Source organism: Penicillium waksmanii (assembly GCF_028829765.1).
Source record: "Penicillium waksmanii strain IBT 27052 chromosome Unknown utg000008l:1.0-5622682.0:1.0-5626561.0, whole genome shotgun sequence".
Lineage (NCBI taxonomy): Eukaryota > Fungi > Ascomycota > Eurotiomycetes > Eurotiales > Aspergillaceae > Penicillium > Penicillium waksmanii.
The window spans coordinates 4358928-4385244 of NW_026643254.1; the positions used below are offsets into that span (position 1 = coordinate 4358928).

The 26317-nt window shown below is 49.5% G+C and overlaps 11 protein-coding genes across 11 annotated transcripts; 6 read left to right on the forward strand and 5 right to left on the reverse strand.

Annotated features, from left to right (window-relative positions):
* Window positions 1-544: 544 nt before the first annotated feature.
* Window positions 545-6659, forward strand: N7481_009992 (putative filament-forming protein (Tpr/p270); the record flags this gene model as incomplete). Its single annotated transcript, XM_057269211.1, has 2 exons — window positions 545-836; window positions 895-6659. 2 exons carry the CDS (start codon window positions 545-547, stop codon window positions 6657-6659), a joined length of 6057 nt encoding a protein of 2018 aa, XP_057119888.1.
* Window positions 6660-8971: 2312 nt separating this feature from the next.
* On the reverse strand, window positions 8972-10546 carry N7481_009993 (MFS general substrate transporter; the record flags this gene model as incomplete). Its single annotated transcript, XM_057269212.1, has 1 exon — window positions 8972-10546. The coding sequence occupies one exon, from the start codon at window positions 10544-10546 to the stop codon at window positions 8972-8974; it is 1575 nt and encodes a 524-aa protein (XP_057119889.1).
* Window positions 10547-12454: 1908 nt separating this feature from the next.
* On the reverse strand, window positions 12455-13216 carry N7481_009994 (uncharacterized protein; the record flags this gene model as incomplete). The annotated part of the gene is made up of 3 exons (XM_057269213.1): window positions 12455-12716; window positions 12785-12999; window positions 13055-13216. The coding sequence occupies 3 exons, from the start codon at window positions 13214-13216 to the stop codon at window positions 12455-12457; spliced, it is 639 nt and encodes a 212-aa protein (XP_057119890.1).
* A 295-nt stretch (window positions 13217-13511) lies between these two features.
* Window positions 13512-13809, forward strand: N7481_009995 (uncharacterized protein; the record flags this gene model as incomplete). Its single annotated transcript, XM_057269214.1, has 2 exons — window positions 13512-13700; window positions 13771-13809. The coding sequence occupies 2 exons, from the start codon at window positions 13512-13514 to the stop codon at window positions 13807-13809; spliced, it is 228 nt and encodes a 75-aa protein (XP_057119891.1).
* Window positions 13810-15428: 1619 nt separating this feature from the next.
* On the reverse strand, window positions 15429-16136 carry N7481_009996 (transferase hexapeptide domain protein; the record flags this gene model as incomplete). Its single annotated transcript, XM_057269215.1, has 1 exon — window positions 15429-16136. One exon carries the CDS (start codon window positions 16134-16136, stop codon window positions 15429-15431), a length of 708 nt encoding a protein of 235 aa, XP_057119892.1.
* A 573-nt stretch (window positions 16137-16709) lies between these two features.
* N7481_009997 (uncharacterized protein) lies at window positions 16710-17600 on the reverse strand (the record flags this gene model as incomplete). The annotated part of the gene is made up of 1 exon (XM_057269216.1): window positions 16710-17600. The coding sequence occupies one exon, from the start codon at window positions 17598-17600 to the stop codon at window positions 16710-16712; it is 891 nt and encodes a 296-aa protein (XP_057119893.1).
* Window positions 17601-18406: 806 nt separating this feature from the next.
* Window positions 18407-19214, forward strand: N7481_009998 (uncharacterized protein; the record flags this gene model as incomplete). The annotated part of the gene is made up of 2 exons (XM_057269217.1): window positions 18407-18922; window positions 18948-19214. 2 exons carry the CDS (start codon window positions 18407-18409, stop codon window positions 19212-19214), a joined length of 783 nt encoding a protein of 260 aa, XP_057119894.1.
* An 82-nt stretch (window positions 19215-19296) lies between these two features.
* On the reverse strand, window positions 19297-20454 carry N7481_009999 (uncharacterized protein; the record flags this gene model as incomplete). Its single annotated transcript, XM_057269218.1, has 3 exons — window positions 19297-19964; window positions 20024-20302; window positions 20379-20454. The coding sequence occupies 3 exons, from the start codon at window positions 20452-20454 to the stop codon at window positions 19297-19299; spliced, it is 1023 nt and encodes a 340-aa protein (XP_057119895.1).
* Window positions 20455-21434: 980 nt separating this feature from the next.
* N7481_010000 (superoxide dismutase) lies at window positions 21435-22190 on the forward strand (the record flags this gene model as incomplete). The annotated part of the gene is made up of 3 exons (XM_057269219.1): window positions 21435-21479; window positions 21548-22021; window positions 22086-22190. The coding sequence occupies 3 exons, from the start codon at window positions 21435-21437 to the stop codon at window positions 22188-22190; spliced, it is 624 nt and encodes a 207-aa protein (XP_057119896.1).
* An 888-nt stretch (window positions 22191-23078) lies between these two features.
* Window positions 23079-24843, forward strand: N7481_010001 (MFS transporter; the record flags this gene model as incomplete). The annotated part of the gene is made up of 4 exons (XM_057269220.1): window positions 23079-23194; window positions 23259-23533; window positions 23591-24462; window positions 24511-24843. The coding sequence occupies 4 exons, from the start codon at window positions 23079-23081 to the stop codon at window positions 24841-24843; spliced, it is 1596 nt and encodes a 531-aa protein (XP_057119897.1).
* A 517-nt stretch (window positions 24844-25360) lies between these two features.
* On the forward strand, window positions 25361-26306 carry N7481_010002 (carbon-nitrogen hydrolase family protein; the record flags this gene model as incomplete). The annotated part of the gene is made up of 2 exons (XM_057269221.1): window positions 25361-25415; window positions 25477-26306. 2 exons carry the CDS (start codon window positions 25361-25363, stop codon window positions 26304-26306), a joined length of 885 nt encoding a protein of 294 aa, XP_057119898.1.
* Between the last annotated feature and the right edge of the window lie 11 nt (window positions 26307-26317).

Sequence of the window (26317 nt, forward strand, 5' to 3'; positions counted from 1 at the left end):
GAGGCGAAAGGAAAGCCGGTCTGGAGCGAGATGCTTGCGGTTGAGCCGGGACGAGCTCTGAGAACTAGAGGATGATCATAGGGATGCGCGGCTGCTCAAAATTATTAGGAAGCAGCTCGGTGGATCCCTAATTAGAATGCGGCGACGAGTGAAAGGGAACAGGGCTCCAAGTCGCAAGTCAGGGAGTCAAGTCAAAGAAGTGATCGAGGTGAATGAACGCAGGCTGCAGTTATGACCGGTCCCGTGCACGTGACCCGATCCAACGCAACCCGAGAAAGCGCGCATCTCCAAAGCTCGCCCTTGTCGTCACCTCATCTATTCCTCTTCCCCTCCCTCCCCCATTGTGATTTTTCTCCGTGATTGTGACGGACCGCTCTTTTATTTGGATCGCCATGTCCTAGAGCCTTCCGATAGCGCTGTGTGTACGAGTCCTAGAGCAGTGCACACTGCGCGTCACAACTGAGTTCGAGCTTGCGCCTTAACCGTACGACCTTCTCGAGCTTCAAAGCCACATCCTCTCGCTTTTTGCGAGCGATCAATCACCATGGCCGACACCGTTGTCGAACTTCCCTACTTATCGTCGCATTATTCAATTCCTGAAACAACACTCGCTTCCCTGACACAAGCACCCACCGTCGATCTTGTGAACCAGCTTCTTCAATCAATCACAAAGAAAGCAAACGAGCACGATGAACTCGACGCTAATAAGATTCGTCTGGAAGTGGAACTTGAGAATCTCTCTCGCAACAGAGACTCGAAGATCAAAGTCTTGAAAGAGGCCGTCGAGAAGGGCCATGCCGAATTAGAGGCATTGCGAAAAAGCCTACACGAATCCGGTTTGTTTTTATTCTCCCGTCGCTCGTGATTGCTCTGATATTGACCTATCTTAAATAGAAAACATCAGGTCCGCTCTCGAGTCCGAAATTTCCACCCTCAAATCGTCCTCAACATCAAATGAATCAGAGACCGCCTCATTGAAGTCGCGCATCTCAACGCTGGAAGCTGAAAAGCGGGAGAGCCTAGCATTACTCGAGTCTAAGTCTGCCGCCCATGACAAGCTCGCCGAAGAGCTCTCAACTTTACACAAGAAGACCATCGACCTGCGCCGTGAGCTTTCAACCGCCGAGCAAAACCAACAGAAGGTCGACTCCACTTCCGCGAGCGCGCGTTTCAGAGAGCAGAGTCTTCAGCAAGAGCTGGACCTCACCAAAAAGAATAATGAATGGTATGAGACAGAGCTGAAGACAAAGGGAGCAGAGCATATGAAATTCCGTAAGGAAAAGAGTGCCCGCATCTCCGAACTTCAGCGCGAAAATGAGGAGGCGAGTTCAACAATCGATTCCCTTCGCCGCAGTGAAAATTCTCTCAAGACCCGTCTCGATGAAACTGAGCAGCGCTACGAGGACTCATTGGCCAAGATCAGTCAACTTAAGGAGGAGACGATCCAAGCCGCTGAGGCCTTCCGAGTCGAGTTGACAGCCACCCAACGCCTGGCTGAAGTTCAAGGAACTGCCGCGAAGACTGCCAAGGAGCGCGTGGAAGAGTGCAGGCTTGAACTGCAGAAAGCCAAGGACCATGCCGCGGAAGAAATCTCCCGTCTCCGTGTCGAGAATGAGACCGAGCACACCGACAGGCAGGCTGCAGAGCGCCGTGTTGCTGAACTTGAAGCCAGTATTTCACAGCTGGAATCCGAAGGCCGAAACCGATCGATGAGCCCTGCTCACTCTCTCAATGGGTTTGCACCCAGTACGCCAATGCGACCTGGTACCCCTGGTGGCAGTTTCACCCCACGAGCCTCTCGTACCAAGGGCGGTCTCACCCTTACACAAATGTATACTGAATATGACAAGATGAGAACTCTCCTCACTTCCGAGCAGAGAACTAGTCAAGAACTCCGAGTCACACTTGACGAGATAGTTCAGGAACTGGAATCTAGCAAGCCTGAAATTGACGAGCTCCGTGCCGATCACGGCCGCCTTGAAAATGCCGTTATCGAAATGTCAACCCTCCTGGAGACATCTGGAAAGGAGCGCGATGATGCCACTAAAGAGGCAAGGAAATGGCAAGGCCAGATCGAAGGACTCGCTCGCGAGGGTGATATTCTTCGTCAACAACTTCGGGATCTCAGTGCCGAAGTAAAGGTCCTCGTTCTGGAGGTTGCTATTTCCAAGCAGGGCGAAGATTATGACCGCGAGGAACTGGAGAAAATCGCTCGGGAAGAGATTGAAGAGTCTTCTGCAGAGCTGAACCCAACTGGCCGTTTCATCAGCCAGAACCTGACCACTTTCAAGAACCTCCACGACCTTCAAGAACAAAACCTCACCCTTCGACGTATGCTTCGAGAACTGGGCGACAAGATGGAAGGCGAGGAGGCTCGTGCGAAGGATGCCGTACGTCAGCAAGAGGCTGAGGAGCTGAAGGAATTGCGAACTCGTGTGCAGACTTACCGCGACGAGATTGCGAACCTTGTAGCTCAATCTAAGAGCTATGTCAAGGAGCGGGATACCTTCCGCAGTATGCTCACTCACAGACGCCAGACTGTTGGGGACACTTCTATTTTCTCGCAATCCGTCCCCCTTGGGGCCGCACCTATGGGTGCTGGCGACAGTCAGATCAGTAACTCTCCCGACTACGCGGATCTCCTTCGAAAGTTGCAAGCCCATTTCGACAGCTATCGGGAGGAGACTTCTACGGATCACTCAGCACTTCGTCAACAGGTCAACGAGCTCTCTCGCAAGAACAGTGAGCTTCTCAGTGAGATCAGTCGGTCTAGCAGCCAATTGGCAGCCGCCAACTCTCGAGGCGAGCTTCTTCAGAGTAACTTCAATATGCTGAAGAGTGAGAATAGCGAGCTGCAGAAGCGCTACTCTTCTATTCTTGAAAACGCAAACCGACAAGACCTTCGAACTCAACAAGCTGCCGAGGACCTCGTCGAAGCTAAGGGTCTTCTTGAAAGTCACCAACGAGAGAATGCAAACCTTAAGGCCGAGAGAGACCTCTTGAAGACTGTCGAGAAGAGACTTTATGAGGATCTCGAGAACTTGCGTAATGAGCGCAGCCGTCTCGATACGCTGAACGGCAATATGCAAAGCATGCTGAATGAACGCGAACACACCGACTCAGAAAACCGTCGCCGACTCGAGTCAAGTGTTGAAACCCTCGAATCTGAGCTACAAACCACAAAACGGAAGCTTAATGATGAGACGGAGAACTCCAGACGAGCCGCTTTGCGCCGAGACTACGAACAAGAACAGAATCAGAAGCGCATCGACGACCTAATGACTAGTCTCAGCTCTGTTCGTGAGGAGTTAGTAGCTGTCAAGACAACCAAGGATCACCTCCAGTCCCGTGTGGACGAGCTCACTGTCGAGCTCAAGAGTGCCGAGGAGCGCCTCCAGGTCTTGCAGTCCCGGCCAAGCGCACCATCCGCCCCTACGGAGACCCCTGTTGCTGAGCAAGACACCACTGATGGAAGCGGCTTGACCCGTGAGCAGGAACTCTCCATAGAGGTTTCTGAACTCAAGCGCGATCTTGACTTGGCAAAGAACGAATTGGCCCATGCTAAGGAACGCGTGGAAGAATACCAGGCAATTAGCCAGTCGACTGAAGAACGCATGGAATCTGAGGCCGACACCCACGCTCTGTACCGCGAAGAAACCGACGCTCTTCTCGAAGAGCGGAGCAAGAAAATCCAGGAGCTTGAGACCCGAATTGAAGAAATTTCTACCGAGATGTCCACCAACGCTACCGAATTGACCAAGCTTCGTGAAACTCAAGGCGAAGCGACACGTCATCTTGAGGAACAGAAGTCTGATCTGGAATCTGAGATCACGCGACTAAAGGACGACAACGAGCGCCATTTGGAAGCCGCCAAGTACCACCAGGAGGACATCAAGGCACAAGCAGAGATCGCCCAAACTGCTCAACAGAACTACGAGAATGAACTGGTCAAACATGCCGACGCTGCCAGGAATCTACAGACTGTCCGCGCCGAGGCGAACCAAGTTAAGCTTGAGATGGCTGAAATTCGCACTCAGGCCGAAACTCTCAAGAAGGATTTGGGCCGAAAGGAAGAAAGCTGGATTGAGCAGAAGACAAGATACGACACCGAGCTCTTGGAGTTGCAGAAGCGCCGCGAGGAGGTTCTTCACCAGAACTCCTTGTTGCACGAGCAAGTTCAAGGCATCACTGCTCAGATATCCTCCCTCCAGCGCGATAAGGCCAATTTCGCTGAAGCCGAAGAGCAGGAAGGAGAATTGGCGCCAAACCTGGAACGTCAACAACAACTTATCAGCTGGCTGCGCAAGGAGAAGGAAATCCTTGAGCTTCAGCTCCAATGCTCTAATTCTGAGAAGGAGAGACTACAACGCCAATTCGACTACACGCAAACCCAACTCGATGAGACACGTCTCAAGCTGGAACAGCAGCGTCGAGCTGCCGCAGATAGCGACCAAAACACCCTCAATCACAACAAGCTCATGGAGACCCTTAATGAGCTGAACCTCTTCCGTGAGAGCAGCGTCACTCTACGCAACCAAGTCAAGCAAACTGAAGCCGCCCTTGCCGAAAAGTCCGCTCGTGTTGATGAGCTTGTTCAACAGGTCGAACCCCTCGAGACCAAAATCCATGAATTGGAGAATATTGTCGAGTCTAAGGATGGAGAAATGAAACTACTCCAGGCCGATCGTGATCACTACCAAAAGCGGATTCAAAACATCCTCCAGAAGTACGATCGAGTTGATCCGCAGGAAATGGAGGCGTTGCAAGAAAAGCTCTCCACCCTGGAGAAGGAGCGTGATGAGGCTGTTGCCGCTCGTAATGAGGCTGCATCAATCCGGGATAGTCTCGCAGCAGAAGTTGATCAACACAAGAACACTGCCGAGGCTCGTGTGGCAGAACTTCGAACCAAGCTCACCGAACAATTCAAGGCCCGATCTAAGGAGCTGTCTGGGCGCATCAATGGCAAGCAGACTGAACTCAACTCCGCCCTGCAGGAGAAGGAGGTGTTGCAGGATGAGCTGAACACTACTAAGGCTGAGCTAGCGACACTGAAGGTTAAGCTAGTAGAGACACCCGCCCCTGTTGACGGCGCTGCAGCCACGCAAGTATCTGCTCCCGCTCCTATGCCGATGGAAACCGAGCCTATCAACCCCACTCCCGCTTCGCAGTTCCCGACTGCTGCTACTCAAGTTGTCCCAGTCGGTGATGAGCAGAAGATTAAGGTGCTGGAAGCTAAGATCCAGCGCCTAGAGGCTGCTCTCATTGAGAAGAATGACCAGCTGGCTGCGAAGGATACTGAGCTGGAGGCGAAGCTGAAGGAACGTTCCGATAAGCTGAAGGAGATGTATAACGCCAAATTGGTTGAGATCAGGGCAGCTCAGCGTAAGGAAACTGAGAATGTGCCCGCTGGAGAACAATCTACCCCGGCCACCCCTGCGACTCCCGGCGCAAATGCCGAGCAGCCGCCTTCCACGCCAGCTAAGACGTCTGAGCTTCCCGACCTAACCGATGCTCAAGCGCGCGAGTTGCTTTCTAAGAACGAGACCTTGCGTGTAATTATGCGAAACAACATTCGCAACCACGTGGATAGGGCAAAGCAGCAGGCTCAGGCAGAAGCTGGTTCCAACGACACTGCACTGGCTGCCGCCGAATTGAAGTACAACGAAGAACGTGAATCTCTCAGAAAGGCGCATGAAGATGAGGTGGGCGAGAAAGTCAAATCAGCTGTGGAGCTTTCGGATAAGAAATCTCTCGCACGCATCAGTATGCTTGACGGGCAAAGGCGAACCGCTCTAGTTAAGCTGGATGTTGTCAAGAAGGCTGCAGAGGAGACACCTCAGAAGCCAGTCATCGAGGTATGGGAGATCGCTAAGGTTGCCCGACCTCCGCCTGCTGCCGCTCAAACCCCAAAGCCTGCTGCCGTCCCCTCTCCCGCTCAGCCTGCTTCTCCTGCTCCTAAATCAGCAGTGCAACAAGAGCAACCTCCTACGCAAGCCGTTCCTACAAACGCCGCTCCAAATGCCGCGTCCCCCGCGCCCGCGCCCGCTACGGAGCAAGCGCCGACTCCTCTTCCCTCAGCCCAGCCAACTGGCACTGGCGAGCAACAGCAAGCGAGTACCGAATCCGAGCCAACAGCTGCTCCCAACCCCTTTGGGCAACAGGTTCAGAACCAGCAAGGTCAGCAGTCCTCCAATTTGCCAACCAAGCCTCCTGCAAACAACACCCCGCCTGGTATGATGCGAGCCCTGCAATCCAACCTTCCGATTGCTCGGGGCGGTGGCCGTGGTGGCCGCGGCGGAATCCAACCGACGCCTTTCAACCATGCCCAGCAGCAACAGCAAGGCGAGCAGCAACAACAGCAACAAGCCCAGCCTCAAGTGCAGGCCCAACGCGGTACTGGTCTTCCTCGAGGCCGCGGTGGACGGGGTGGCGCAGGTCGTGGTGGAAATCAAAACCAAAATGCCACTGCTCAAAATCAAGCTCAAAGTCCTACCGCAAACCGTGGGGCTATGAACCCAGGCGCTCGCCAGTTTGTTCCTCACGGCAACAAGCGTACGCGTGACGAAGCGTCCGATGCCCCCACCGATACCAATGCGGGTGGGAAACGGATGAGAGGTGGTGGTGGGGGTCAGGCTCGTGGTGGAGGAGCAGCATCTTAAGGATTTTTCTCTCTCATGTACCTTAATCCATTCTATTCATGAAGCATGGAAGGCCATTTCTACCTTTGGTTTTTTGCCGGGTATCGGAGAAGTCATCAAGGCCAGATTATTTTCATTTGTTGTGTATTTAGTCAATGTACGATGGAGTTTCTGGGTTTCTTTCAATAGTCATTTCGTCATTAAAACTCGATATTCACATATACGCTTTGACAAGGTTCTAAGACCGCCCCGAAGGGGCACCCCTGTCCCTTGCAAACTTCGAAGCATGGATTACAAAATGAGATCAAATTGCAACACAACTGTAGAACGGAGTAACTCCAAATTAAATGTTCGCCAGTTAAGAAATATCTGGGCCTTGAGCCTGTAGCTGGTTAGGGATGATGGTCGCGAGTGAGTATAGGCGTCGAGGAGCTGAGAGAGCTTGTAACTTAGAGAACGCATAGTTATTACTTAGCAGCCAGCCCTGGAGTCCACGTGAATAAATCGTATAGTTAAGAACTTAATCTAAAGCAGATATAACCACCCACTACGGACAGTACGTCCCGAAACTGGTGCAACCACTTCACCCTTTGATTGACTTTCCTGGCCCTTGCGCCAAGACACACCAGTCTATAATTGGAATTCTTCCGAGAGTTGCGTATGTATCCGTTCGTACATGGGTTACAAAATAATTTCAGGCATGTATTCACTTGTAAATTTAATACATCTGATACCTTGTTGCCCCTCTGATGCAGCTCTTCTCGGGAGGCACCATTTCACAATCATTCACGAGTGGTCCAACCAACGATGGCTCCAAACCTAGCTCCTTCCAAGCTCGAGCTTATCCATGATATGATCCGCAGTGGCGAACTGTCTATAACCGACATTGCACAGGCCGCTAGTTGCAACAAGAGCACCATCTCGAGGATCTCGTCCAACATGAGAATGTTTAACAGCGTCAAAGCACCTCTAATTAGGGGCGGACGACCCCGTAGTATCACTCCAGTCATGCTCGAGGCCTTGTGCGATCATCTGATCGAAAAGCCTGCCCTATATTTGGACGAAATAGCTGTTTTTTTTACGACAAATTCGCTCTTCAAGTAACGAAATGGAGCACCAGTCGCGCCCTTAAGTCCAAAGGGTAGTCGAAAAGACTGCTCGAGTCAAGGCCCGAGAACGCAACCTTGATCTCCGAGACGAATACCACCATTTTATTTCAGACTCAAGTCTTACCACCTTGTCTATATCGATGAATCTGGCTGTGATTAAATGATAGGCTTCAGGCGAACGGGTTAGTCCTCGCTTTGTACCGCACCGGTTCAAGTATCAAAGTTACATCGTGATCAACGTTATCACATTCTGCCTACATATGCGCAAGATGGCATTGTTTTGTCTCGAGTATTCCAATGATCAAATGACGCGTTCGTCTTTAAGGATTTTATCGAGCAGCTTCTCTAGCACTGTGGAAAATGGCCCGAGCCGAAGTCCCTGCTAGTCATGGACAACGCATCCTTTAATCACTCAGGCAGAATTGAACAGATCTGCTCGGAAGCTGGCGTAAAGCTGGTGTATTTGCCTCCATGTTCTCCTGATTTGAATTCCATCGAGGAATTCTTTGCTGAGCTCAAGGCCTCTATCCGGCGTAATTGGCAATCCTACGAAGAAAACCCAGAGCAAGGATTCGATAACTTCCTCGATTGGTGTGTTGATGTTGTTTGTGCGAGGGAGAAAAGCGCGGAGGGACATTTTCGGCACGCTGGCCTAGCTGTAGCGATATAGCCCTGCGGCGGCAGCAAAGTTCGGTACTCACCTCACCAGCTAAACGGAACAGATCCGTTTATGGGCATCATTGTGAATCACATTGTTCCGAGATACGAAATCCAAAAATTCTTCGACATGCCAATGTCTTCGTACTAATTTATAATACATTGATAGGATATCTAACCACCCGCTAAGTCGTAAACCTGCAAGATATCCCAAACGTGTCGATCGGTCTTCTCTGACAACCAGCTCCTCCATATCACGAAGGATTCTATCAATTCATAGTAGGTGCAATGGCGCGGTGGACATAAGAGTACTGGCGCTATGCGCCAGTGCGTTAAAAATAGATCTGGAATTTGCCGAATAGCCGGTGGTAGTCAAGGTTTAGAGTGAGGGCGTTGATGGCACTGTCAATATTACAAAGAATAAATATGTATTTAACCTTAGGGAGGCTGTACGGAAGAGACAACACACATATAATAAATGTACTAAACAGATGGTACTTTCCTTAAACACTTGGATTGGAACCAACCAAAGCATACGGAGGGTATCTCTTCTCACTTTCTCGAAAGTTAATCTCTCTTCACCTCCACCTTTTGAACACTCCTCAGACCCCAAAAACTCACAGCCACCGATATGAACCCTAAGGAACAATTATACCACCAACCAGCTTTATACCCGAGCAACAAACTCTCCGTAGTGCCCGGTTTCCCCGCCTGGGCAGTAATCTGTCGCGCAATCAACGCCGACGTAGCGATCCCCACGCTCTTGCCAACCTGTGATAGCATATTGAAGACTCCACCGGCTAGGGCCTGTGTCTGGGGTGGAAATGCGGCTGTCATTACTAGGATGGCGATCGTGTACATAAGGTCCGCACCGAGGGGGTTGAGTGCCATTGCCTGGAAGGGACCCCGCCAATAGTTCGGCCCGTGAAGACGGCACAAGGTGGCTAGTAACAATGGGGCGATGCCGCTCACAAAACAGGCTGCAGGGACCGCGATAGATGGCCGCATGCGCGGAAGGAATGCGCCAATGGCAACGTTCATCAATAAGCCGCAGATCGGCGCGGGTAGGAAGTATAGAGATGCGGTCAGAGTGGACTTGCCTAGAACGTCTTCGAAGTAGAGGGCCGCGAGTTGTTCACTAGCGTTCAAAGTACCCCAGACAAGGAAGACGGTAATGCACATGGATGTAAATGGTAGGTTGGTCCATAAAGCATTTGGAATCAAAGTGGGACGAGACATTCGGGACTGGTGACGCATCCAAAGCGCAAATGCCGGTAGAAGTACTATTGCTATGCATAGCAGGGCGATATTCAGAGGTTCACGCATGCTCTGATTCGCATTTGATCCCGTTGCTACGGCTAGCTCGTAAGAGAGAAGCGCGAGACATGCGCTGATGAGTAATGCGCCGACCCAGTCAATATCATGCACAAGACGTGAGAATGATGCCTTCTCTAAAATACCATCTATACTAGGTGGGAGTGCCCATACCGCCAAGGCGAGTACACCAGCATTAAGTATAGCCGTGGCATAAAAGCCCCAGCGCCAGCCGACTGTATCAGAAATCACCCCTCCTAGCACCAAGCCCAGTCCAAACCCGATAGCCTGGCCACCACCCATAGCAGCAAATGCAATACTACGACGGCGTGGGCTGCTGCTGGCGGGAAAGACATGTCCAGCGGAGCCGATAGCTCCAGGAAGACAGAATGATGCAGCGAGACCCCCTGTAACTCGCAACGCGATAAGTTGAGTCGAGGTGGCTGCAAGGCCTGCACCAAGTGCGCTTGCGGTCTGAAGCAGCCCACCAAGCAAGCAGGAACGCCGGCAGCCAAGGACATCAGCAACCGCACCGCACGGGAGTAGCAAGCAGCCACAGGCGAGCGCGAAAGCAGAGGCTGGCCAAAGCTGTAAATCTGGTGGGATATGCAAGTCTTTTGAAATCACCGGAACGCATACAGTAAGTAGTCCACCGAGCAGATTTCCGATACCAGTAATACAGGTAAGAGAAGCATTGATTGCAATGGTTCGACGGAGAGAGGCAGGTGCGTCTGGTTCGACTTCCATGACCATCGGAGAGTGCGTGTCTCTGGGATCTGGCTGCGGAGCCGAAATTGAGTGTTCTTCAGAGCTTTCAGCGAAAATCATGATGAAACTTTATCTTTTACGGAAGGTAAATCCGACAAGCGGTATGGAAGGAGCTCATGGGCTTCACGAGGCGCTGACCCAGGTGCTGGCCCAGATGAAGGCCGCCTGTTCTTAGCCCCACTATCATGTGACCCTATTGGGGATAATCACCTTTGAGTTGGGACTTGAAGCTGATATAATATTGACCTCATTACATTGCGGACAAAGTCTACTCACAATTGGTGACGCCTATTGTCGTATTAATATCCGACAGTATCCTCTCTATCATGATACAGTGACAGCGGGTTGGGAAATGTCTTTAGAGCAGCTTACCTTTTTGTGATAGCAGGCTGAGTAGTATGATAAGCGAGTTTATAGGTAGTCTGTAAGGACAGTAAGTAAGTAATGTAAGGCACTATTTACAAGTCAAGCGCCGAATAAGCCCCCCCAGACTGACTTAGATATAGCAGCAGAAGGGAAGTAACAGATCACTAGATTCTTAAGGGACTCCTGAGCTCTAGTATTTGACTTATTTGCATTTCAATGGAAAATTCTAGTTTTTTGGATCGCCAATACAGTTACAAGACGAGGCACTGTTTTTTAATGAAAGTAAATCACGGTATCGATACTGGTACAGGAATATTGTTATTTTGATTGTCTTTCTAATATGGCCAAGTATTTCTTGGCAGTGGGGCTAAATAATCACTTTAAGAGTGTAAACGGTTGCACTAGTTTCGGGACGTACTGTAGTAGTAGTAGACATGGGTAAAAGACTAGACTCTAACCAAACAATAGACGATTTGTTGGCTACAACAAAAATGACCATGAAAGCTTATGAAGCTAAAAAAGAGATTGCATCAAGAGGGAATCGAACCCCCGGCTCAGACTTATCAAGAATGGAAGGTCTGAATGTTACCACTACACCATTGATGCGTCAATACCACTAAGACATTGGCGCTCATTGATGACAAATCCTTCACTCTATAGTTACTATAATCCAGTAAAAAGAAAATTATATGTAAATTTCAAAAGATTACATCTAGAGGGAATCGACCCCGGCTTAGACTGTCAGGTGGAAGCTATTGATATAGTTAGAATTGGGGGGATTGGCTGTTAAGTACCTACTTACCGGATTTCCTCTACCACTTCTTGGCGTTCCCCTTCCGTTTTGGTACTCAGACCTTGCCGCTCTTTGCTCACTGGGTAGAACTGAGCTCGCCCCTGAGCAGTCTGATCCACTCAATGATCCTCGTTAAGCGTCCCGCGAAGCGACCTCAATAAATTGCACTGCGCTAGCCCCGTTCACGTGCTGCTCTTCCTCACTGAATTGCCCCAATTATCCCATCAAAATAGCATCGGCATCATCAATAGGACTATTCATCCTAGTAAAACTACTGCAATCAATTGCGCCACAATGGATCCTGCTACTTGATCAGCCAATCAGTATTACATCCCATACTACATACTCCTGGGAACACACCTTCTACTACTCCCATAATTTCCTAATCAGACTATAGGGGACTATTAGTACCAAGACAATTAGATGAGTCTGCTTGGATACTTGTATTCTATTCTAGGGAAATGGCCACTAGTGACGAAGTTTACGTGATTTGACTGGCAAAACCACCTCTCGCACCAATAAGCTTATACTTCTATATACAATCGTTATATATTTAAGAGTAAGAGGTTCCGTATTTTCAACTCCTCTACCGGTTGGCCCGATCCCGCCCAAACTCGCCAGGATCGAGATCGTATGGCCCCCGATCTTCTATGAAAACCCCCGGGCGATCCCGTCACCGCGGACGGGACTTTGACTTAAGGACGTTTTTGAAGGGGGAGGAGGGGGGTGGGGGTGAGGACGCTGGTGGCACCACCAATCACCGCCCCGCGATATCCGTTCTCACCCCTGTGGACGGTTGGGAATAGTCTCTAGACCAAAGACCAAAGCCAGTCGCTGGCATTCTGAGCCTTCTCCCCATAGCTAAGATGCTCCAATCCAATCAGACCACCGCCGTGACAGATCGTATCGCCCTCATAGCAATATAGCTTGAGCCTATCCTGTGGGAACCCGGTTATCTGTCCATTGAATTGTTTCTGGCGGGTAAATCCGAAGAGAACCACACCCTGAACCATATCCTTGACCTCTTTCGAAAGCTTGGGAATTGCGCCATGTATCACATTAGCGCCTTGGCTAAAGTACTGTTAGCTAGCTATATATCTATATTTACTAAGTTGATAATAGTAATGGCAATAACATACCTATAACCACCAGCAAAAATCTTCGCTTTAGGGCATTTCAGCGCAGCCAGCTCAAACAAGCTCACTGCTTCATTGATTGCTACATCCGTCGTTGCCTCAGGCTCCTTGAGGTTTTGCAAACCCGCAGTATAGGCTGGACCAACACCCTGGCATGAGACTTGATCGGGGTGGTCTATCTTCAGGGCAGCGCACGTTTCAGGGCCGACAAAGAGACCCTAATAAAATCCGATATCAGTGTAGGTAATTTAATATATGAAATCGATCACTTACTAGGAGACCGGGTTGGAACGTGCCACGTGCAAAAATGAAAGTCACGTCCCTGCAGGGATCGTCCCGCAATTCATTTCCTTGAGTATATCCACGTTGCTCTGTGTTAATCAGTGTCGCCACCGTAATGCTGGTGAGAACAAGGAGAAGACCCCAGAGAAACATGGTGGGTCGCAAAGTCTAAGACGAAGGATTATTTATTCTGGCTATTGAATAGAGAGGGGCTTGCAAAGTAATATATGAGCGGGTGCATATTTCGTGTCCATCACCAGCCACAAAAGGTGGAGTATTAGCTTTTGAACTTAATTTCAGACTATTCGAAGGGGGTGGAGTATTAGCTTTTAAAGTGTTCCTACACGGTGACCAAGAAACAAATGTCGGTCTCCACTATTATTCTTACATGCCGCCTTTCTATCTTACTATACGTGACCATTTAAAATCCTTCCTCTTCAACCGCAACATGCTTACCCGCGATGAACGTCCATATTGCCGTTTCCTACGAGATGAAGGCTATAACTATCCATCTATTGCCTCCCGAATAGGCTGTTCCGAGCGCCAAGCTCGGCACGCCTGCGATACCGTACGAATTATGCCTCAGAAGAATAAGACTGGCCGACGGCCAAATCTTACCCCTAAGCGCCTGGATAAGGTAATCTCCTGGATTCAGGTGTTTTTTACGTATAGCTGTATGATTGTCTATAATATTTATGCAATTCTAGACCTTGAGGTCAGTGGAGAGACACTTCGTCTATCCCTAAAGGCTTGTAGGATGGCCACATATCCTGCTACGTAGAAGCCTCCAATCCTTGCTATATATCGTTTGAAACGACTCACGTGGGCTCGGGCCCGTCAGAATTGGATAATAGATAAGTGGAGAAGAATTATCTTTAGCGTTAAGGCTTTATTTCGATCTAGATAGTATCAAATACCTTATATCTAGGGATTTAATTACGAAAAGTATTATAAAACTAAGGTTATTGGATAAACAAGATAATGTCGAGGGATTATAGTCTAGGTATGCTTTGCTGGCGCTATAAAGGGACCGCTTATTAGATAGCCTCTATTACTACCCCTAACTATAATATAGTGAGCGTTAAGCTTGTCATCCTTGCCGACCGTCCGGTTTGACGACGATATTGACTTGGTTAATATGAGCAATCAGCCCTACTCTAACCAAACTATTGCGGATACTGACAATGGTAAATAGCCAAGCCAGGTATAGCATGGCGCGTTGTTAACTGGTCACAGTAAGTGGCTACTCAGTTGGTGAGCGTACATTGCTTGCCGGGTAGAACCACACGGCGACCTTTAAGTATCGACTCGAAACCGTACCGTTGCTATACTAAGCCTTACACGGACTCGGGTCCTATTAAGTGACTTCGAAGGATGTGCCAGGTAGAGCGCCAATTAGGGTCCGAAGATGTCAAGGAACTCACATCACCTGCCTGGAAGACCTGGCATGAGGTCCAAGAGTGCATATTGCATGCCTGGAAGATCTGGGATGAGGAACCTGCCAAGTATATGTCACATGAGCGTGAGGGATGTGCATAGGGGTACTTAATACGGCTCACGCAGGAGGAACCTGCGTTCCTCAAGCGTTAGTCTCTGTTACATGAAAACACGCTATCCTCCTCCCATCCCAAGTCCATCTTGCATCCTTCATCTAATCACCCGGCGCCATCCAACCTAGTATTCTCTTCTAGAAGAGCTCCCCTAAGTATAGTATGTTCGTCACAAGAGTCTGAACAATGAAGAATAAACCAAAGGTATACTATAGTAACTTAGATTGACTGATCACGAAGAACTAAATATATATGAATGTGCCTCCTTATATATCTAGTCCTTCTTGCTGTGGTATACTAGGTTAGGCCCTTCCAACTACCCCGCGGTATACTATCCTATATACCTCCTAGTCACATGCTTCCCTGATCGGGCTCTTAGTCGTACCAGACATTATTTAGTATATAGGTAGCTATACGTACAAGACAATGTCTAGTAGATAGACACGGTGTCCTTGATCACCCCGATCAATCACTGATCACTTTTGTTCCTAGGAGCCTTACCAGGCTATCGGGTTTGCTTCTGGCAAAAGCAGGGCCTGGCATTTTCATCGTATCATGATCCTCGTCGGACCTGAGCATCCTCAGTGCTGCACCGACGGTATTGGGTATAATATGCTAAACAGCAAGAAAAAGCAAACCAAAAAAAACAAAAAAAACTTCAAGTTGAGACCAAGAGTGTTCTCCAAGCATAGCAGTCCCAACAGTAGAATGTATAACAAAACGCCATGAAACAAAAGCTGTTGACCTGCCCCCTTCTCGTTCAAGGCCTGAGAATAATCAATCCCCGAGGGTCCCCAATCAAGCTAGTCACCCATTCATCTTTTCTTCGGCCCAGCAGGAACAAGCATCCGCCCAAGAATCTCCCTCTCCTTCTGCAAAACCATCAACCTAGCATCCTCAATGACCTTCCCCGAAGGCGCAGGTCCCGGCGCAGGAACCTGCGCAACTTGCGCGGCAGCAGTCACAGCGGGACCGGGGATATTGGCCTCGCGCGCACGTCGTCTCCGTTGTCCAATTCCCGACCCCCAAACAACAGTCCATTCAGGGACCGATCCGCGCTCGGGGATCTCGCAGCCGGAGCAGATTTTAGAATGCGAGCCGATATCTGCGTGGCGGTTTAGTGTGCATAGGGCTTCAATTGCGGATGAGGAGTGGATGTGTGCGCCTGGTCTTATTGTGCATTGGGGTCCGATTGTGACGAAATACGAGAGGCGGGTTGGTGTTTCGATTGATGAGGATGTTGAGGAAGAGGAGGAAGAGGACGGAGTGGCGCCGATGATGGTTTTCTCGCCTATTATGCAGCCGTCGCCGATTACTATGGGACCCTCGTAGGCGTAGAATCGGACGCGTGGGTGTATGACTGTGCCTGCGCCGATTGTCACTTGGTGTTTGCCGTGGAAGATGACGGTGTCGGAGATGGTTGCTGTTGGATCGGCTTTGAGGGGGGCCTTTGGAGGTCCGGTGGGAGTGCTTGAGCTTGATGAAGAGCGCGTTGTTGCTGATGGTGGTTTGAGAGTCGCCATTGTGTGCTGTCCAAGTTCCAAGGTTGCTGCGCGCAATGGGGTTGCGCTTGGGGAGAAGTGGCTGGGTTGGGGTTGAGGTTGGATTTAAGATGAAGTTGGATTTAATCGGTGATTGCGGAGCAGCAGGGGCCGCTCACCACCCAAACTCCAGTGACGTGACAGCCCTAGAGTAAATCGATCGTCCAATCAAAATGATTGGAATGAGAGAAATAAGATAAATTCACAGTGAAGGGACATATATTGTTTCAAATTAATGAAAAAGACCCCGTTCATAGTAGACGTCTGTCTTGTCTCATATTATATTATGACGATATAACTATACTAGTACCACTAGTAACCGTAAGTAGTCTCCTTCTGTTGACTAGTTAACTAGCAGTACCCCGAGTTTCATTTTCATCGCCGCTGGAAGTACCTAGTGGTACAGGAATCTTGGGATTCTATACGACAATGTCTAGTGTTAGTACGAGTATCGACACTGCCGTCCTCTCTTGCACTGTGGCTATGTCTAAAAATGGGTATCATTTCAAAGTGTATATACATGAAAAATCGAAAAGATCAAGAAACCAAGATCTATCAAGGCCGCTCTACTACAGATGCCAGTGCGGCACTCACCATACTCTTCCTCCGCAGGCCCTGTTCATTCCGTTTTGAAGCCTCTCGGCTATTAAACGTATGATAGGCCTTCTCTATCCGATGCGACTGCATCGCCCCCGAGCTGCTCCTTCTTCGGCCCCGTGCCTCTCCCACCCCGACCGACGAGTCCGGCGGTCCAAACCGACTCCGGTGTAAGGTGGCTGCTCTTCGACGTGGCGAGGATCGGTGCGGCATAGAGCTGGGGTGGCAGTCATCTTCGAGGACGGTTGGTGGGTAGGAGTCATCGGAGTAGGCATTGCGGCGGATGGAGTCCACATTGCCTTCGTGACATTGCATTTCGGAGATATGTTGTCGTTGTCGCCGGATATTCTGGTGATCTGGGAGTTTGGGCTCCGGCATCGTCCCATCTAGAGCGGGAAAATCCGGTGGCGCGGAAGTGGGACTAGGATTTGAGCAAAGTGACGGGGAAGAGTCGAAACGCCCATCTTCATCGTGATCTGTATCCGGCGGCGTTAAGACGTATCCCGAGTACCGGGAGATCCTGGCGCCTTCACGATCCAAGTACCCCTGATCAGGAATGCGCTCGCCATTTGGCCCCTGGATCGTATGCTCATGTAGTTTCTGGGTCAACGTGGAAATGGAGAGACGGTTCTGTTCGTAGGCCAGGGGAACGGAGGTCGGAGGCTGCTGGGAGCGAAAGTAGGAGGATCGGGGGCGCGAAAGCGTGCGGAGTCGATGGGGCGAGGAACACCGCGAGGACAGCGGGGAGATTAACGGGCTATTGCAGTCGGCCATGAGCCGATCCTCTGCATCAAGCGCCAACCGCGCAGGCCGGGAGGAGGGTGAAGTGAATGAAAAGTCCTCAAACATGGTGTGGCAAACGGGGTGGGTTCGGGGATTGGGTTGGGTTGCTGGTTGAGAGGCCCTCAAGAGTCGTCAAAGAGGGGAGGTTGAGGGAGTGAGAATGGCCAACGGGCGAGAATCCACGCAAAAGAGAAACGAACGATGGAGGAAGAAAATTTCCTCTTTACCCTTCTCGCCCAACGGTCCTTTTAGTTTTTTTGGGGAAGATTTTGGATTTTGCACTTTGGGGGGTGGTCCACGCCCCTCCGGAGGCAAACCACGTGATGCGGGTGTATTCCATGGTTGACATGGACGAGAGTAGACTCAGTAGAGTATAGAGATGTATAAAAGTAGGGGATATATTATATCAGAGGAGAGGAGAGTAGAGTATATGAAAATAGATCAGAGAGTAGAGATGGAATGCAGTGGCGGGGAACAAGGATGTTGCTGATCACCGCATCAGAGTAAGGTTCATTGGAGTATGTACATCTACTACATACACACTGCCACTGGTACTTCCTTTCCTCCAACAGGGGATTCCTCGGAAGAATTCCAAGGTTCTCGGGCCCAACCAAACTTGGAGGCACCAGACTGCTCTGAGTAAATATGAAGTACATATAGTACTACTACTAGGTCTACTCGTCCTTCTATATTCATCTACCTACACTGGTGAAACCATACTAGCTGTTGGATCTCCATCCTTTGGAAGTATTGTGAAATATTGATTGGGAGACTTTCCTTCCCAACTCACGTCACAGTTAAGTAATGCTAACATCTAAAATCCTTGGAAAAAACTCCCACCCCAGAACACTTGTTCGCTCAATCACTCCATCATGTCTGTACTTCCCATGTCAACCCCAAGTTACCAGTTTCGAGGAGTATCACAATGCCTCTATACCTTTGAGCGAGAACTCGAACGCTATGAGCGAGAAGGCGGCAGTGGGAATCCATACATCATCTTTGCAATGGGGGATCGCGGTTTCCGCGACTTGAAAAACTCACAGGAAAGTCTCCTCATCAAATCCATTGTAGAGTATGATGATGCATCCCACACTGCATTATTTAGAATGGAGACCACCATTCATGCCGTCGCTGCTTCCGCCTTTGCCGATACATTCCTACTGTGGAAATCCCAGTTCCCAGAACTGAGGCTATTACATACAACAACGAGTTCAGTGCGCGGGCCGTCTGGAAAGAACAAGAGCCCTGACGGTGCGTGGAAGCCCGCCATACTACCATACAACCGAGAAGCCAAGTGGCCCTCCATGGTTCTTGAAGCAAAATCGAGTGAAAGGCGGCCAAAACTCGAGGAAGACATGCGGTTCTGGCTTGAAGGATCCCGAGGGCAAGTCAAGATCGCATTATCAATTTCAGTGCACCCTCGCGGAACAATCATTATCGAGAAATGGGCCCTCGACGACAAAAAATATCCTTTTCACCGAACAGAAGATGACGGTAGTCCGAACATCCGCACCAAACTGTGATCGCATAACCGGTCAACTGCCGATCCGGTTTGAGGACGTCTTCCTGAAGCCGAAAAAGCCCGGTGAGACGGATTTCCAGTTATCACAAACGCAGTTGGAGGATATCGCCAATGAGATTTGGACTGTTCAGTTCACAAGGGCTAGACAACAGAGCTAGACGGTTTAGCAGAATTATGACGGACACTATCATAATTACTTTATTAGTATTGTATAGCTAAGAGAAGCCTATTGAAAGCTCTTTAGCTCTGGCCACAAATCGAATCAAAAGTATCTAGTGTATGCTTCCACACAGTCTTCCCAGTATCACTCTTGCGAAGTTCTTGAAGAGGCTTCTTGTTCCCATTGTCGGACCCATCCCAGTGCAGGAGATATGCACCGCTGCCCTTCTCCCCATTTGAACCAGGGGCAGCATTGGCTACATCCTTAGCCTCTCGCGGAGAGAAGCGAGAACTTGTCGCAGCATACAGATGACGCTCTCCACTCTCGTCAAGGGAAACAAAAAAGGGCTTGACAAAGAAATAGAGCCCTTCTAATGCGCCTCGCGCAATCGGCCCCAATCCCCGTGTCAGGCCTGTCTTGACTGCTGACGGGTATGCGTGAATAAACGATGTTGCCGGATGTGCTGCAGCCAGCTCCTCCATGGACAGCGATGTCATGGTAATAGTATGCCTGGCGCAATTCCGAAGAGAAAAGTTGTTCTTCAGGGAGAGATCATCCATATTCAGAGGTCCCTCGTCACCGGCAGACAGCACGGACACCACTCTCGATAAGTTGTGACCAAGGCCAATCCCGGCAGCAGATGAGTCGGCTTTACTTGCGGCTGTCAACTGGGGCAGCAGATTGAACAAGAACCGCATACGAGAATAATAATGCAAACTGAACTTCTTGTCCAGCCCCTCGTCGGTTTCTACGCGACCGTTAGCGGATGGCCATTCAACACGCCCGGCGGGGCTTGTAGAGACTCACCATCGCGACCTTTGGTGGTAAAAATACCAGCAGTCATGAACACTAGGTTAACCTTATCCTCCTTTTGTTGAATCGTCTTGCATGCTTCATCGACACTTTTAAGATTTGCAGCCTCACATTTGACGAAGCTGATCTGACCGTCCGGGTTAAGCTGACGCAATTCCTGGATAATTTTGGATGCCTGGGCCTCGTTCCGCCCAATAAGGTACACTCGCGAGGAGACTGTGTCGCGAACAAACGCACGGGCGGTTGCTTCGCCGATTCCGCTTGTTCCACCAACTTCAAGCATCCATGTCAGCTTATCACCCCGTTGGAAAACCGGACGCTCGGAAACGATGGGAAATGGAATGTATACCAAATACGGCAACCAGATTCGGGCCAAAGTCTTTCAGACTGGCATTATGCCTTTTGACGTCCTCGAGCGACACCATTGTGTTGGTTTGGGGAAGTTGTCGGCGGGGATGAGAAGGGGGAGTGAGAGAGAGAAGGGGGGCAACATTGCACTGTCAGTCACCTGACCGGGTTCGAGCAATGCAAACAAAGAATGTCAATGAAGACATGGGTCAAACTGTTGGATAATTCAAATGATTGTACTGAAGCAATAACCAAGTTAAGGCTTAGCAGGGCATATATTAGGAAGGGCACGGCAAACCCTGAATATGATCCAGCAAGTGTCTTAATGTAGTCATTTGTTCAAGAATAAAAACAAAGCTTCAATAAAAGGTCAAAAAAGGTCAAGCTACTAGCTTGAAGAAGAAACCAGTCATCATAGACCCCAGTTAATCACAATTATAGAGCTGTTCCGCCATGGCTGAAATGACGGGCTATGCAAGGCGACCCCCGCAAGACTTGGCAGCTTTCTATTCTTGAAATGCCAGGTCATCAGGCGCAGACCTCGTATTAAGCCGCCTGGGGAGTAGCTCCAAGCCACTAGAATCAAGCTGGTGAGTATTCTCCGGGGGTAATGAGGAGCATTTTGAACTGGGCTATGGGCAAACCCTTGTCTCGGGAATAGTAACTATACAGCCTACAATCTCCACCGCATGATCTTCTCTGTACAACTGATTATTCTTGGCATTCTATCAAACTTGCATTCAAACATGTATTTGAATCCGCGCTGACCCTATGAATTGGATTCTTAAATGTTGTGATTTTTACATTGCAGAGTACGCCCCATCAAGCCGTACCACGCCACGTCCAAGTCCCCAACACTACCGTCCGCTGTTCTTGCCTGTCCAATCTCCGGTGGAAATGGCTAAGGGGTAATTCAATTATGGCTCGCTTTACTCCATTAATGTCTCTTTTCTATTTAATTTCATTTCTCTCTTTTGCTTTTGCCGCGCCCATTGACAAGCGTGCTCTCGCTTTGGCATACCGGGACCTCATCGAACTCAGTACAAGACAAGCCAAGATGGCTGGGAAATACAAGCTTCCGCCTCTTCCATACGCATACGATGTAAGTTCCACGATTAGTTCATTTCGAATATTTGAGTTTTTGGTGGTGTAAAAATCTGACAAAATAAGGCTCTTGAACCCATCATCTCCAAGGAGATCATGCAGATCCACCACGACAAGCATCACCAAGCCTACGTAACCAACCTGAATACCGCCCTAAACAGCCAAAATCAAGCCTTGGAAGACAGCAATCTGCGACAACTAGTCTTGCTACAGAAGAAGGTCAAGTTTAACGGTGGAGGTCATATCAATCACTCTCTATTCTGGAAGAACCTAGCCCCTCCTGGTTCCAAGGAAACCGACATTGACACGGCTGCACCAACACTCAAAAAGGCAATCGTGGATCAGTGGGGCAGTGTCCAGAAATTCAAAGATGAATTTAATACTGTTTTGGCCGACTTGCAGGGCAGTGGTTGGGGATGGCTTGCAAATAAGCAGGTCGAGGGCAGACTAAAGGTCATCAGTTTGAAAGACCAAGATCCGGTAGAAGATGCGGTGCCCATCTTTGGCGTCGACATGTGGGAGCATGCCTACTATCTCCAGGTGAGTTGAGCTGACATGCTGCGAGCCGTGAGTCGCGAGAAGAATGCGATGCTGATTTTCAAAGTATAAAAATGACAAACCGTCCTACATTTCCAATATCTGGAAGGTCATCAACTGGCAGGAGGCGGAGAATCGATTCAAGAATGGCGTGGAGTCGATGAAGTTTTGATTCTGCGGAATAAGTTTGGATTGGATATATTCTTGTTTATTCTGGATGGCGTTTCCCATCGCATCCAAGTTCTATGATGAGGTGGTTGTTCATGTTACAAAATGACTGGCCCCTGGCTTAGCCATGTCGCTGCAGTCGTTGCAGTAAATGAAATTTCAAGGTGGAAAAAAATACTTGTTTTTCGCATAGTCTCCTCTTTTGTGACTGAGCGTAAAATGAAATGGGGAGCCTCGATCAGTTGCTTGATAATCTGCACCACGGAGTAGAGTCGGAATGAGTTGCCGAGGATAGGGGTCAAAAGGTGGTTCAGCTGGGTGGATGCTACAGTAGGAAGATCCCACTGATAAGGCTAAGGCTGACTTTCTAGGAGGAATTGGATCCACCGAGATGGGTTGACTCGGCAAAAACGGGCTGCCAGCTACGCAGTAGATCCATACACGGTATTAATGAAAAGGAGATCTGAAGCTTTGGCCATTAAGACCATTAATAATCCTCAATTTAGGTACTCCATACTCCATTCAGTTTTACATCAAAATTCTCATGAGTCATGCAGGAACTAGGTCCATGTGCACGGCCCGTGGATGCTAAATTTCTAGATTTCGGGTTAAATCCGGCCATCAGCGAACGAGACCTCACAGTCAGAAAGAGAGAACGACAGCCAATACACCAAACGCCATATGAAGCTGCTTAGCACGATGTGTTTATGTAGAAATTCGGTACCCAATTGTGTGCCTGGGTAGTTTGCGGGCCCGGCCTTGGATGAGGAGCATTGTGGGTACCAGTGGAAAATTTGGCGGTTTTAAAAACCAACAATCTCCACCGGTGATGGTCTCGGCTTTGATTTTATTTCAACGAGAGCAGGGGCTCCAGGTCGGTCATTTCATTGCAATGGAGTCTTACCTACAGTATCGTAGGATCAGAGAGGCGGTTCGCCGCCAGCTGACTGAAATCGAATCGAAATGTAGCTGTGAGGGCTATACTATTGGGTCGCCACACAATTCCAGGTTTGTCATATCGCTCTTCATTTCTTTCTCGTTAATCTTCGATTAACTTACTCAATTCTTCCAGTTGTCCTTTATACGATCCAAAACTACTTGATGCTGAGAAGGGCCCCTCTACACAAGTCGTTGCCGACAATGAGTCTTTGATCATGGTCGGCTGGGACGGCCCTGAAGATCCCCTGAACCCTGCCAATGCAACTGTTGGACGGAAACTATTTATGACCTTTTTGGTCTCTCTCATTGCTATCTCTGTCACAGCAGCATCTGCAATTGATGCTTGTGGCGTGCTACAATACAGTGAAGATTTTGGTGTAACCGACGTGGTTGGATCTCTAGCAACCGGTAAATGGCTCTTCGATTTCACACGGCCGTTCCTGGAAAGCTAATAGTGATCTCTAGGTCTTTTCCTTGTCGGTTTTGGTGCCGGCTCACTCCTTTCAGGCCCATTCTCCGAGACCTTTGGACGGAATGCAGTTTACCTCACAACGATGCTTCTTTTCTTGGTTTTCATCATGGCCTCCGCGCTCGCCCCGAATCTCCACAGCCATCTCATCTTCCGATTCTTCGCAGGATTCTTTGGGTCGACTCCTCTCAGCTGCGCTGGAGGAACAGTCGCTGACCTTTGGGATCCAGCACAAAAGGCATATGCATTCCCCGCCTATGCAATTCCAGCATTCTCAGGACCTATGATTGGTCAAATTATCGGTAGCTATATTCCACAAACACTGGGATGGCGCTGGTTGGAATGGATCATGCTGATTATGGGGGGCGTGATCCTCATCATTGTTCTTCTCCTTCAACCTGAAACATACGGAAGTCTTCTCTTGCACTGGAAGGCGAAGATCCTTCGCCTGGAAACTGGTGATAAGCGATATCGAGCACCGATTGAAATGAAGCGTGAGAGTTTGGGACGTCGTCTCTTGACGTCTGTTTACCGCCCGTTCATCTTGTTTTATTCCGAGTTGATTTTGATCTTGATGTCGCTATATCTGACGGTGGTGTATATCGTCCTATTCACTTTCCTGGAGGGCTACACATTCATTTTCGCCGACACATACGGAGTATCGCAAGGGATTACTAATGTCGCCTGGGCCGGTATGCTATGTGGCATTCTCCTAGTGACGTGTATCGTCCCATTAGTATACTCGTGGACAGCAAAGGAGTATAGGAAAACTTCCACAATTGTGCCTGAAACGCGGCTTTGGTATGCGATGCTCGGAGGTGCTCCCGCAGTCCCAATCAGTTTATTCTGGATGGGATGGACTTCCAATGTAAGTTTTCCCGACGAAATGATGCGAATTTCACTAACCTGCCCAAAGTCATCCATCTCGATTTGGTCTCCGCTCATTGCTTCGGCTCTTTTTGGATATGGCATTACGACCATTTTTATTGTCGCCTATATGTATGTCATTGACTCTTACGGAGTGTATTCGGCATCAGCTCTGGGATTCCTGGTCTTCACACGTTATGTTGTTGCGGGTGGTATGACTGTTGCTGGAGTCCCGATTTACCGTTCTATTGGAGTCCAGTATACCCTGACGATATTGGGATCGATCAGTGGATTGATGGCATTTATTCCTTATTTGCTTTTTATCTACGGACCCAAGATTCGGAAGTACAGCAAGTATGCTGTGAACACTGACAAGCAGTGAGAAAGGCGGAGTATCTAAGCTGATTGGTACGGCGGGTACATACAACAGGCATCATCCATGCCCATAGGCATATTTAGACTTAGAAAAACTCATTTAATATCTTTCAATTGAATAGACCAATCAAACTTCCATTTCTAACACCCCACCCTAATAATTGGAGTAAGTACTATAAAGTATATAATGGGGACGCTGGGGAACTACCCCAAAATTGTCTTGGCAGACACTGTCTATGTGGAATTCCCGAGGTCTCTCTCCATTTTCTCTTCTTCCTGGTACCATTCCCTCTGATTCTGCCATCATCTATCACCATCGGCTTTTTTGTCGGCTTTTTTCTCCACTAGATCGGAGAAAACGGAGGTTGTCAGTGGTTCGACCCTAGGATATCGCGCCTTATCAGGGTTGTCCCCGCACTTCGGACTTCGGGGCGGTCTCCCCCCATTTCCCCCATTTCAACATTTTACTAGTACCCTGTGGAACTTCCTTTCTTTCTTCGCCCACCCTCCCAATCATAACCAATATGGCTACATTCTTGAAGAAACCTCTTAAGCTTGCCTTGGTGCAGCTCGCATCAGGTAGAGTGCTCCTGTCACGATCCTCGCTAGCCTTGGAGCGCTATTAACTCCCCGAATCTAGGCGCGGACAAGTCCGTCAACCTCTCCCACGCTCGAAGCAAGGTCCTCGAAGCCGCAAAGGCCGGCGCACGCTTGATCGTCCTCCCAGAATGCTTCAACTCTCCGTACGGCACGCAATATTTCCCTAAATACGCCGAGACCCTCCACCCTTCCCCTCCCACGAAGGAGCAGTCCCCCTCGTTCCACGCCCTGTCGGCGATCGCCGCTGAGGCAAATGCATACCTTATCGGAGGAAGTATCCCCGAGCTGGAGCCGGAGACGAAGAAGTACTTCAATACCTCGCTTGTCTTCTCGCCCTCGGGCTCCTTGATCGGTACCCACCGCAAGACGCATCTGTTCGATATCGATATCCCTGGGAAGATTACGTTCAAGGAGAGCGAGGTTCTCTCTCCGGGCAACCAATTGACCGTGATCGATCTCCCAGAATACGGCAAGATTGGCCTGGCGATCTGCTATGATATTCGTTTCCCGGAGTCCGCCATGATTGCGGCTCGCAAGGGCGCATTCCTGCTGGTCTACCCCGGTGCTTTCAACACTACCACTGGACCTCTGCACTGGTCTCTTCTGGGCCGAGCTCGTGCGGTGGATAACCAGACCTATGTTGCTCTGTGTAGTCCATCGCAGGACCTGGATGCGTCTTACCATGCATACGGCCACAGTTTGATCAGCGACCCCAGTGCGAAGATCTTGACTGAAGCGGAGGAGAAGGAGACGATTATCTATGCGGATTTGGATAATGATACCGTCGTGAACACTCGCAAGGGCATCCCCATCTATACCCAGCGCCGATTTGACGTGTATCCCGATGTGAGCGGTGAGGGCTCAAAATGATTCCCAGATGT